Source organism: Sorex araneus, chromosome X, assembly GCF_027595985.1.
Source record: "Sorex araneus isolate mSorAra2 chromosome X, mSorAra2.pri, whole genome shotgun sequence".
Taxonomy (NCBI): domain Eukaryota; kingdom Metazoa; phylum Chordata; class Mammalia; order Eulipotyphla; family Soricidae; genus Sorex; species Sorex araneus.
Window position 1 is genome coordinate 156,211,798 of NC_073313.1, and position 12,522 is coordinate 156,224,319.

At 48.9% G+C, this 12,522-nt stretch overlaps 1 protein-coding gene across 1 annotated transcript in view; it reads left to right on the forward strand.

Annotated features, from left to right (window-relative positions):
* The window catches only part of RNF169 (ring finger protein 169), an 84,776-nt gene extending 74,873 nt beyond the window's left edge, over window positions 1-9,903 (forward strand). The window contains exons 5-6 of the mRNA XM_055121975.1: window positions 2,051-2,150; window positions 3,155-9,903. Coding sequence (XP_054977950.1) covers window positions 2,051-2,150; window positions 3,155-4,147 — 1,093 coding nt within the window. The 3' untranslated portion in view covers window positions 4,148-9,903. The remainder of the gene's footprint in view (window positions 1-2,050; window positions 2,151-3,154) is intronic.
* Window positions 9,904-12,522: the final 2,619 nt, after the last annotated feature.

The following is a 12,522-nucleotide window of genomic DNA, read 5'->3' on the forward strand; positions in this document are numbered from 1 at the left end:
GTATATTTTAATGACCACAGCATTTTAATCTGCCACTTAGTTTGCTGCTGTTACTGTTAATATATGGACAGTTTGTATGAGTTCTGGAATGCAAAGGAGTTTCAGTAATCTTAAGTAAAATATGAATCCAGCTCAGTGCTAAGTGGCTACCCTTCTATTTTACAGGACGTATTTTGACATTTCCTACCTATTCTAAAATACTTCCCTCACTTTGTAGTACAATGCCTACATCATTTGTTTAGATTCTATGTTTCTTGGTTGACATGTGAAATAGTTTGGCTACCACTGTCCCTTATTCCTGTTAAATCACGAATTAGTTCATGAGATTGGAGCAAGGGGCAGTGGCTCTGAAATATAGGACGAAGGTTTTGAAGAGCGAAGTGGCTAGAAGCCATGTAGGTGAGGAGGGCAGGGCTCCACGCCAGATGGAGGAAGAAAAGCACTGTGGGAACGGACCTGATTACTTCCTTTCTTTTCCGCTGAGCCAGTCACAACATAGTAAAAATTTAAAAGTAAATCTTTTTCTGTTGAGGAGGAGGAAGTATGATCCTAACATTGCAAAGCTAAGTTAGGATCATTGGAGGAAATAACAGGGTGTGTATGGTGGAGGGAAGGGGGCAATAATCTTGGTGGCCTTGACTTGTCCACCTTGACTTTTGGCAAATTCTTTATCTTTCAGAATACATTTACCACAGAAAAGGCTTCTCCAGCCCATTTCTCACTTTCTTCCAGGAAATTAGTGACATCCTTGTAGGCATTACTAGGTCTTAGGCATGCCTGGATTGCTGTAGTCTTTTTAAATAGTTATATGGAATGTTTTCTGCATCCTTGAGGATTTAGACTATATTCTTCTCTGCATTCCCAGTGAGTACACAGGTATCAGTGATATCAGTGACTGTAAGGCATGTAGTAAAATGCTTGTCCAGGCAAGTCAAAACACAAAACTAGTTGCAAGCATTTGGAAAAGTACTGTATTCTGAGCAGTCATTGAATTGGCATGCATTGGAGTGGGGAAACGGAGATGAGTAACATGATCATCGAGGATCCTATAAATTCTGGTCCATAGGAGCTGACAGTCATACTGCACCTCTGACACAGGAAGATGAATCATAGAAAACGGGTACTTAGGGTTTTGATTTGGCTTGTAAAGTCAATATAATGTAGACAAAGACCAAAAAAACTCACATGTTCTTGAAGCCTTTTAATCACTAAGATTTAGACCTCTTAAAAGCCCAGATTAAGAGAGAGACCATATTTATTTTTGATTCCCTATGTAAAAATTTAGTGTACTTCTACTTGCCTTTTTTTTTAAGTACTTAGATGTTTCAAATCAATTTATATTGCTTGAGGAGAGGTTTGGGATTAATGAAAGAAAAAAATGTTAACTCTAGAGGTGATTTAACAATATATTTACTTTATCAAGAGAGCTAAAGTACCCCTACATCTATTTAAGGATGAGCAAATGAGCTCTTGGTCTTCTTATTTAATCAGAGTATAAACCAATGTCCTCTCTTGTAAACTCTCTTTTTTTTTTTGCTTTTTGGGTCACACCCAGCGATGCTCAGGGGTTACTCCTGGCTTTTGCACTCAGGAATCACTCCTGGCAGTGCTTGGGGGACCATAAGGGATGCCGGGGATCGAACCCGGGTCGGCCGCTTGCAAGGCAAACGCCCTACCCGCTGTGCTATCGCTCCGGCCCCTGTAAACTCTCTTTTGACAGGATTTGTTCTGGTGTTTTATGTTTTATGTTTTGGGAGATTGGTAGCCATACCTGATGGTATCAGGGTTTACTCCTGTCTCTGTGCTCAGGAATTACTCCTGGAGGTGCTCAGGGAACCATACATGGTGCCAGAGATCAAACTGGATTGACTGCATGTGCCTTAACCACTGTGTTCTCTCTCCAGCCCTTAAACTGTCCTGTTAGCTGCCCCAGTAGATTCTCTCTCATGGAGATCATGTCTCATGTTTTGGAGAAAAGCAAGCCTTTTTTGTTTAAGCTATCATGTGGGTTCTCTTCTCACAATTTGTCTTTCGTTTATTCTGCCCTTAGGAACCTTAATTCCAAGGTGGAGAGGAGCCAGAGCTGCAGTGATACGGCTCAGGACAGAGCCAAGAGCAGGCTCCGAGGCGCCCCCACCAGGAAGGCCAAGGTATGCCTTAGACAGACTTCTAGGGTGGGACTGCCATCCCCCCCTCCTCAGCCACAGTCCCCACAGACACTGTTTCCAAAGGAGGAGCGACAGAATGGGAATTAAGCAGAAGAGTTATCTTGTTCTTCCCTTTTATTTAAACACTGTGGTTTAAAAGGGCGTTTGCGAGCTACTCATTATTCCAGCACCAATCCCAGCACCAGCGTGATCTTCCCTCCAACATGGTCCGCATTTTCCCAACCACCCCCCTGCCTGTGCCCTTAGCAGTTCCAAATAACTTACTGTATAATGCTTGTTACAACCAAGCGGTTAATGGAACTATCGAAAAAATACTTCAGTAAAAGAAACTTTGTGGAAATTGATATATTTCACTGTGGGGACAGTAAGCCCTTGCTGGGATGTTGTTGTGAGTTGAGCACCTGTGTTAATGTTTTTGTTTACTGAACATAGTTGGCACCTTACATTCCCATCTAATTTGGCTCCTACTGGAGTGTCAGTATAGTGGTGTTTGGAGGTGTTGCTCAAATGAGCTCCAGAATGTGTAATTGGGCAGTGAATTTACTTGGCTGTGGTTGTGAGAAGTGGTGTGGCTTCTGAAGTAGGGAGTGGGCCAGGCTGTTCGTCCCCACTCCAAGAAGACCCCAGAGTTCTCAAAGCATAGGAGTTATGCCAGAGAGTTCTACAAACACATGTGAAAGCAGAGATTCAGATTTAGTAACAGGCGGGTGGGACAAAGGCTATTAGAGGGACTTTTTTATAAGTCCCAGATGGGTCATGTGTACAGAGAGAGAAAGAGAGACAGAGACAGAGAGAAATTTTTCAGCTTTATTAGTTGGAGTGTAGGAAGTTCTGCTAAAGGTGATTCTTTAGCAGATGTGATTCTCGGGGAGTCACTGCTCATGCCGCCTTCATCGAGTTTCTTACCGGCCCCTGCTCGCCCCCCTACCAGCGTGCACTGTGAAACTCGAATGTATGTGTCTGGAGACTCTTCTTCCTCCCCGCAGGGCGCGTCTCTGACGTTGGCCTCCACCCCCATCATCGGCGTCCTCCTGTCCACCCAGAACAGCCGCTGCCTGTCGGCGCCCGACCTGGCCCTGGAGAAGCGCCTGCCCTTCAGCTCGCTCTCGTCCGTGGCGGCCCTGCACAAGCCCGAGCGCTCCATCAGCCCCGAGAGCAACGACAGCATCTCGGAGGAGCTGAACCACTTCAAGCCGATCGTCTGCTCGCCCTGCACCCCGCCCAAGCGGCTCCCGGACGGGCGCGTGCTCAGCCCGCTCATCATCAAATCCACGCCGCGCAACCTCAGCCGGAGCCTGCAGAAGCAGACGTCCTACGAGGCCAGCCCGCGCATCCTCAAGAAGTGGGAGCAGATCTTCCAGGAGCGGCAGATCAAGAAGACCCTTTGCAAAGCCACCCTCACGTCCCTGGCGCCCGAGCCCCCGGCAGAGGACGTCGTCCTGGGCCCGGGCCTCGCTCCAGCGGTCAACGCCGAGAAGCCCCCGCTGGCCCTCCCGGCCAGGCTGCCCGGCAGGCAGGCCCTACCCGAAGGCGACCCGAACCCGCGCCCCCCGGCGCCCCTGGGGACGCCGGCGCCGGAGCGAGCCACCCCCGAGGCCCACTTCCACAAGACCTGCCCCAGCACGGCCAGGAAAGTCCTGGCGGCCAGCGCCGGGCCCCCCAGCGGCGGCGGAGGCGTCGGGACCCCGAGAACCAGGAAGCAGCCGGCGCCGCCCCTCGACCTGCCCAACGGGCTGGGGGCCGCCGAGCCACCGCGCCGGGGCCGCAAGCGGCGCGCCAAGGCCAAGCCCGAGGAGCAGAACGGGCCCCTGAAACGCCCACGCGGCCGCCGGGGACAGCGGCTGCAGCAGGAGGAGGAGGACCGGCGCCTGGCCCTGCGCCTGCAGCGCCTCTTCGACAGCCAGAGGCGGACCGTGAGTCGCCGCAAAGGCAGCGGCGACCAGTACCTCCTGCGTTCCAGCGTGGCCGGGGCCAAGTAGCGCCCCACCTGCTTCTTTGGAGTGTTGTTGCCCTTTGGAAAAAGACGGACCTTGGGCTTGATCATTTCCCCTGAAAAGCCACGTCTTCGCACTTCGGGTTTCTTTTCATGGCAAGGAAGCACTCACAGGGTTCTGAGGGCCCCCCGGGGCTCTAGCCCAGGGAACCCCAGGGGACAGAAGCACTTCCTCCCCTCCCCCACTCCCTCCGGAGTCCCACCAGACAGCACCCGCCTGGGATGAGACTCGCCAGCCCAGAGGTCAGAGCTAGAAGCATAGAGGAAAGCGGGGTTGCCTTCCCAACCGGATCAGGCCTCCCGACTTCTTCCAGCAGGGATCGGCCTTGCAGATTAAAAAAAAAGCAAAAGTCCCTCTTCAAAGAAGCTGACGGGTGTAATTCTTGAGCAGACCCAGAATGACAGGTTGTTATGTTTCCCCCTTCCTCCCCCTTGCCACAAACAGGTACACCTAGCCAACTCCCATTCCCGTTTGGAAACAGCGCTGGTTAGTGAGAGTTCCCAGGGCAGTCTTGGTCTTCCCAAGAGACTTGTCCTGTCGGTGTGTGAGCCCCGTGTTAGGGTGATAAAACTGCAGTGAGGTGTTGGGGTTCTCTCAGGTACTGTGTGGCCCAGCTCACACTGACTGCTGAGTCTCCCGAACATGAGTTCTATGGATTTTCACACACACAGCTTGCCATCATGGACCGCCAGCCCAGGGTGGCCGTGTGGGAGAGCTGGGAGAGCTGGGAGAGCAGGGAGAGCTGCTGGGTCTGGACGCCGATAGGGTGAAACATGCAGTAAGGCCGCTGCCAGGAAGAAGTCACACTACACAGTTCTCCCCACCCTTCAGCTGGTATCTTCTGGGCGCTCCTCCCCAGGAGACAGTTACACTTGCTCTCCACATGGCCAAGAGGTCTCTGCAGTGTTGATCAAAATCAGTTTGCCCAGTAGTCAGGCCAGAATCCTGCTGAAACTCCGTCCTATGGAAATCAGGCATCTAGCTGGATACAGTCGGCAGGCGCAGCCCCACGGCCCTGTGGGACTTACTCCCCATAGCAGTTGGCACCATGGGGCTTATTCCCGTTGCAGCTGGCACCGTGTGTCTTTTGCATCCCCGTGGTGCTTGGTGCTTCTGCCCGTCTGGGCTCATTGAGAGTAGGGATGCAGGCTTGATTTTTAGGGACTCTAAGAAGGCCCGCCACTCCCTGTGCATGTGAGCTGTTACTATAGTCACGTGATTGGCACTTTTACAAACCTCCCCGTGCTTCTATATTCCATTGTCTGTTACACTTTTAAGTGGCCCCAGCAGATTCTGCAGAGTTTTCCCAATGATGTTGCTGTTGGTAGAACTGCCCCCAAAAGTCTAGTTATATCTAGAAACAGATTCTTAAAAGACTAGAACTGGAAAGGGCTCTCAGATCTGCTCCAACCACCTCCTCTGAGTAAGGTAAAAGCTACGATCCAGAACGATGCCCCAATGATCAAGGTCACTAGGCATTTGCCAATGCCACCTTCTTTTGATTCTTCTCAGGAGATTGTCTCTCCTCTTCTTCTGGGCTAATCTTCCATCTTTGGGGGTTATAGGAGAGGGACTTTTCCATGTGGACTAAGAAGATATTCCATGCCTCTGGATGAAAAGGTGGTTATCTAGAGGGTTGGAGTCATAGGGAGGTGGTTAACTGCAAAGCCAGAAAGGCCATTTCCTTGTCCCAGCTAATGGAAGTCTCAAAGGGACTGCAGAGGTGTCGTAAGCATTGTAGTCATCATGGGGATAAGTGGAACCCCCCCAGTGACCACCTGGGTAGCGTGGCACTCACTTGAATGTATGTATTCTGTCTTCTAGGTGTCGGGGCACACACATGTGCAGTTAGAAATCATACATGGAGCTCTTTCCATTCACCCCATTTCAGTTGAGATTCCTCCAGGCTGCTCGGGGCTTCTCAGTGCCCAGACCATAGAGCTGGCACTGGTCTGGGGCGGACAGGGAGGGAAACGTTGATTCGTGCCACCTCACAGATTCCTTTTTCATCTTGGTAAATATTATTGGAAGGCTAGTCTCATTGGTAGTAGCAAAGATGCTTATTTTTCCACTCGCCACCTTTTTCTATCTCTCCCAATAGTTTTAAAAACGCTTTTCAGTTGGAGCTGATTTGGGGGCTTTGGAAGAAAGAGAAATATTTTTAATAGACAAAGATATATATTTTAAATATTCCCCTAAGTAAGACTTTCATTTTAAGAAATAGCAGTAGCAACAGGCTTTAGCTTCAGGTTCAGGGTGGAAAGCTACTCCTGTTACGCAAATATTCCCACTGCTGGGTTCAGCTTACTGGCTTCCCCGGGCACCTGCGTGGTGACGCTTAGAATGGTTCGGACAGTAGTTTTCATATTTTTTGCTAAGCAGTCGTTTTTCAAGTACAGATAAAGAAATCCAGGCTGAAGAAGAACAAAGCTTAATCTTTAAGATGTTGGAGGAGGAAAGAGAAAACCACTGCAGTATTATGTCTTTTAAAATGCTTCCCATACTTAATACCTGAAACAAAGAAGTTTCTCTTTCTGGACTATCTTCCTCTCCAGTTGCTTGTGAAGTTGATCACAAATGGAGTTGGTGACAGGAATTCTTCGGAGAAAAAGGCAAGGAAGGCGAACAGGATGATGAGGGGGTGTGAGCTAGAATGAGAGAAACACTTTCACCAAGCCAACATAGTTTTCAGAAGTCAGTGGACTCTAATTTCCCCTATTTCCTTTGTTTTACTAACTTGGTTCCTTTTGTATACGCATTGTCGTTTTGGTTTGTTTCTTCTGATTAACGGGGACATTATGCGAGGTTGGAGGATGGAGGTTATTCTGATAGGTAACCCGGGAAATGTGGGTTCTTACGGGGTGGGGGTCACGCTCTGTCCTTGTTTCGCCGAGTGGGGACCTGCTGGAAGAAGTCTCCCGGGTCTCGCTGGGGCCGTGTCAGATCAGGGACCAGCCTCCAGCCTCTCTCCTAGAATTGCCTCCTTTTTTAAAAAATGAACTCTTCCAATTGAGGCTTCCTGGGAAAACTTTTCGCAAGTGGCTTCATTTTGGGTTGTTTGTTTGTTTGTTTGTTTGTTTTTTTAATTATCTTTAAAGTTTCAGTTCTTTGCCTGGAGGACGCACTGGTGATGAATACCTTCTCGCTGTGTCTTTTTGGTTGTTGGGGTTCACGTTCCCTAAAGGGAAAAAAAAAATGCCCTTAAGAGATTAAAGCTGCTCGATTCATTGCTGTGTGATTCCACATGAACAAACTGCTACTCCAAGAAGCCGTGGCTGCGCCTGCCTGCCTGGCGACCCGCCCACCCGGGCCCGCTCTCCGCCCTCCCCGTTCCATTTGACAGGCGTTTCCTGAGCTTCGGACTTGTGCCAACCTGTGCTGGGCCACAGAGAAACACAGAATAAAAGGACAGGCCTCCCTCTTGAGCCCGTGTCCAAGGGGGTGTATTTGAATGTATGTGCGGCCAGTTTGTTAATGGTCTTAAGGACTGTTCTTTCCTAGGGAGCCTCTCGGACCGTCCCCCTCCTGGACATGTCCACGCCCCAGCAGGCGCCTTGACCATTCTAGATACCCTGTCAGTATTTGGGAGTGTGGGTGCAACCCTGCTTTCCATTTCCTCAGCCATCCGAAGACACAAACTCTCTCCAGTGTCTGTAGTTCGAGAACGTCTCTCTCGGAGCTGCTTTTAGCCTGAGTCCCAAGACACGAGGCAGGTTCACGGCTCCCTCACAGGTTATGAGAAGGCCCCTAGTCAGCCCCTGGTGGCCTCACCTCCTCCCCAGACACCTTCCCAGACAGAAGTGGTACAGCATAGGCTTCCTGTCTTTGTCTTGCCTGATTTTGCATTGGGATGGGAGGTCCTCGGGAGGGAAAGGACAGAATTAAAGGCTGGAGATAATAAAAGTGCTGCGGCTGGAGTGGGCGTGGAATCATCCCGGGTACTTCCTCTTCCCCTTGTTTTAGGCAGGCCCGCATGTGCTCTTCCTCTTGAACCTTAGCCCCAGCCCCTCTTTTTTTTAAGAATCGAAGAACAAGGGCCCAGAGCAGTAGTATAACACATAGGGCATTTGCCTCGCACCAGGATGAACCAGGTTTGATCTCTGGCATCCCATATGGTCCCCTGAACCTGCCAGGAGTGACCCCTGAGTTCAGAGCCAGGAGCACCCCGCATGTGCCCCCGACCAAAAACAAAAATTGAGGAACAAGAGTTCCTCCAATGCCCTGTGCCCTCTTTTTGACTGATTTTCAACAGTCCAAATAAACTCAGTCTTTTGTATGTACATATACATATATACAAACACAACATTCTGCTTGCTAATGAGTGGGAAACCTAAATGTTTTAAGAGGACTTTTTTTATATTATTTTTTGGATTTTGGCCACACCCAGCAGTGCTCAGGGCTTACTCCTGGTGAGGTGTGGGGGACCATGTTCAGAGCTGGGGATTGAGCTTGGATCAGCTGCATGCAACACAAGCACCTTACCTCTGTCCTGCATCTCCAGCGAGCTGCTGGGTGTTTTTTTTTTTTTAATCAGGCTTTTCTTCCTGATTTTTTTCCCACATAATTAAAATAACTCTATGTCCCCTTAATACATTCCTGGAGGAAACATGTCATGTGAATAAACAAAGACTCTTGGGAAGTGACAGATTTTTATTGGTGTATCCACATTTATAAGTACCACTGCCAGCCAGCCAACTCGGTTTTTCTTTGAAAATTGCAACCCCTAGAGGACTGGAATCTTTCTCCGCCAGCCTGTTGGTCACCTGTTTAGAGTGTTAAACTTTAGGCCTCAATTTATAACTGAGCATAACTGCCTATGAATTCTTGTGACCATAGCAAAGCAGGATTGCTTTTCTTGTGTGTGGGGGGCAGGGCTTAGTAGGGAGTAGAAAGGGCTGAATAGATGTTCCTCCAAAGATCTGGAAATGCATGTCCCCACACCATCTCTCCGAAGAAGACTGTTCCGCAGGGAGGGACATGGCAGACATGCAGGGGTCCTTCATTTGGCTGAGGGAAAAGTGCCAAGGCTGAATGTTACACTGTTCTATGTATTATCAGTATTTTTTCCTAAGAAAAAAAAAAAACCACACACTTTGTGAGTACATGCTTCCTTAATGCGTTGGCAGTGTGGGGGCAGCGAGGGGTGTTGTAAGTCAAAAACCAGCTGGACAAAGTCAGGGTACAGCCAAGATCAGCCATTCTCAGCTGCAGCGGGCACAACCTCCAGATGGGCCCTGCCTGTCCTCCAAGCAGGGCCACCAGTGGCCTCAGGGCCATGTGTGGGGTCAACCCTAAGCTGACAGCTGAGCATTGAGAGTCCTAGTATGAGAAAGGAGAACGAGGGGAAATGGTGGGAATGCAGCCAGGTGGTCTTTCTCCACACTCATTTGTCCCCAGGGCCTTCCACCCCCCTTCATGCCAGAGACAGATGTGTTGGTGTGAAGGTTTCGTTCTATTGCTGTCTCCACTAGGGTGGGTAAAGGGCCTGGATCCTGGTAGGCTGCCCCCAACCCCATCATACCTGCCCAACTGCTTCGTCTCGGCATCATCAAGAAACATTTTGACAAAGAGGACTGAGAACAGGGCATGCCCCCTCAAGGGTTCTTCTGCCAATAGGAAATGGCCCAGAATCAACTGGGATCGTGTGTCGTTTAAACAGTACCAAAATGCATTCTTTAATGTCTATTTGCCTGCTTGAGGACAGGCCCACGTTGCAAATACAGTAAAACTAACTCATGAATTATCTGTTTCTAGTCAGTCTTTGGAGATCCATCTCAGAACAACCAAAGTTGGGCTGCCACTGCATGGGCACTAATGTTTGGTGCTGTCTTTGCCCCGGAGATGCCTCATGTTGGCTTGTCTCTCTTTGGCACTCAGAACGATGGAAAGAACTGAAGTCTGCATGCCAGGGTGTATGACTATGCCTTTTAAATTCGAAGTTATTTCCAGCTTACATATTCAACAGTTCATACTCCCAAGGCACAGAGAATCATAGTCCTTACACATTAGGGTTAGACACAAAATCTGATGTTTCAAAAGATCTTTGTTTGAAATCATGACTCAGGGATTCCCTGAATGTGCTTAAAGCCAGTTTCTCATCTTGGAGAACAGTCATCTCCCAGTCTCCCCTGACTGGAGGACACCTCCAGTCATCTGCGAGCCTCTTCAGAAGAAGGGTGGTAAAAATATTAGCAAGAATCTAGGAGCCAGGTGGAGATAAAAGAACCGAACTTCCTGTCCCTGGCACCTTTGTGACACACAAGGTTCCACAGGGCTCTCATTCTTTCCGAGTTGGCCTTGGAGAGTGATCTTCAGGCCTGGATGCAAGATGGGAGCCTTGATAAGTTATCTATGGCCTGGAGGCCACCTCCACCTACAACCCTTTTTAAAAAAAAAAAAAAATTAAATCACCATGAGATACAGAGTTTTTCATGGTCAAGTTTCAACAGCCATTTCTCCACCAATGTATATTTCCCACTGTCCATGTCCGCTTCCCGCCAGTTTCTCTTCTGCCACCCTCTCCCCTTCTTTCTCTCCCACCCCTCTCTTGGGCGTTATGCTTTGCAATACAGATACTGAGTGGTTGTCATGTTTGTTCCTTTACCAATTTTCAGTATGCAGTTCTTATCCAGAGCGACCGTAGTGGCCCCTTCTCTATCCCAACTAACTGCCTTCCCCCCCAGCACTTGCTTCCAACTTTGGACCGATCCTCCTTGTTCCTACTGTCCTTGAGTATTAGTCTCATAGTATGTTTTTTTTTTTAATCCCACAAATGAGTCCAATCATTGTGTCTATCCCCCTCCTGACTCTTTCAGCATGATATTCTCCACATCCATCCATTTATGAGCAGATTTCATAACTTCATTTTTCCTAACAACTGCATAGTATTCCATTGTGTAGATGTACCATAGTTTCTTTAACCAGTCGTCTGTTCTCAGGCACTCGGTTGTTCCCACAGAGACTGGCACATATCAAAAAGAACAGCAACCAAAGCTGCATGGATGCTGGGAGAAATTGCTAATTGTTAGTGGGAATGCCAATTAATTAGCCTTTTTGGTAAACAATATGGGCATTCCTCAAAGCTAGAAATTGAGCTTCCAGACAACCCAACAATACTACTTCTTGGAATTACCACATGGGCGCCCCAAAACACACAGCACAAATGCCATCTGCACTTCTATATTAATTGCAGCACGGTTCACAATAGCCAAAACCTGGAAACACCTACGGCCTTCTTTTGCTTCCTAGGCTCAAATCACCAGAGGCTGGTGCCCCCAGCTCTCTCCTAGAGCGTTGGCTAAAGGAATGGATCCCATTTCTTTCTGTGTTAGATCTCCTTGTCTAAACCTATGGAGCTGGACAACTTAAAGGCTGCCTTTACCTCCCTCTAGAGGGGTGGGAAGTAACTCAAGGCAGGAAGGTTTGGTTTGGGCAGGGGGGCTGTTGGTTTTTGGTTTGGGCCCACACCTGGCTGTGCCCAGGGATTACTCCTGGGGGACCACGAATGATGCCAAGGATCAAACCAGGTCAGCTGCGAGCACCCTACTGCGACAGGAAAGGTTTTGAGCTACAGTGTGCTGTGGGAGAGAACTGGGTTACTGGTGAGAGAAACAAGCAGGGCCGGCCACTCCCGAGAGCTGGGGTGGGAGATGGTTCCTTGCAGCCAGGTTCCGAGTGAGGGACGGGGACAGGTGAACACCAACCTGGCAGCATGAGTGCAGATGGATCAGAGGTGCTGGGAGAGAGGGAAAGACAGTGCTGGCTGCAGCACCACAGCCACCATCCAAAAAGTGTCTGTGATTAGTCGTGAATTCATGCATCTGACAAATCTAGTCTAAGGCCTTACCAAATTAAGGAGCTGGTCCTTTCTTCAAATGTGCAAATCCCAGAAAACAGTGACTTGAACGTGTCCTGTGTTTAACCCCAGTACAACTCAATGGCAAACCCCATTGCTGTGAAAGGACCAGGTGGGAAACCCCAGGCCCACCACCTCGGGGAGAACTGCCAGCACGGGGACAGGTGCTGCTCTGGAGTGTAAAAAAGGTCTAACACTGTCCTGGATGACACAGAGACTAGGGTATAGGATTTTAAAATGGGAGAAAAAATAAGCCAAACCTGGTCATCTAAAGCCAAGTGACTGAAAATAATAATAGCACTGTCGTCCCGTTGTTCATCAATTTGCTCGAGTGGGCACCAGTAACATCTCCATTGTGAGACTTATTGTTTTGGGCATACCAAACATATATATATATATATATATATATATATATATATATATATATAATGCCAAATGGCTGCTAGAGAGAAAATGGGACAAATTTTGTCCGGTGACTGGTTTCCAGGGACACAGTTGGCCTCCA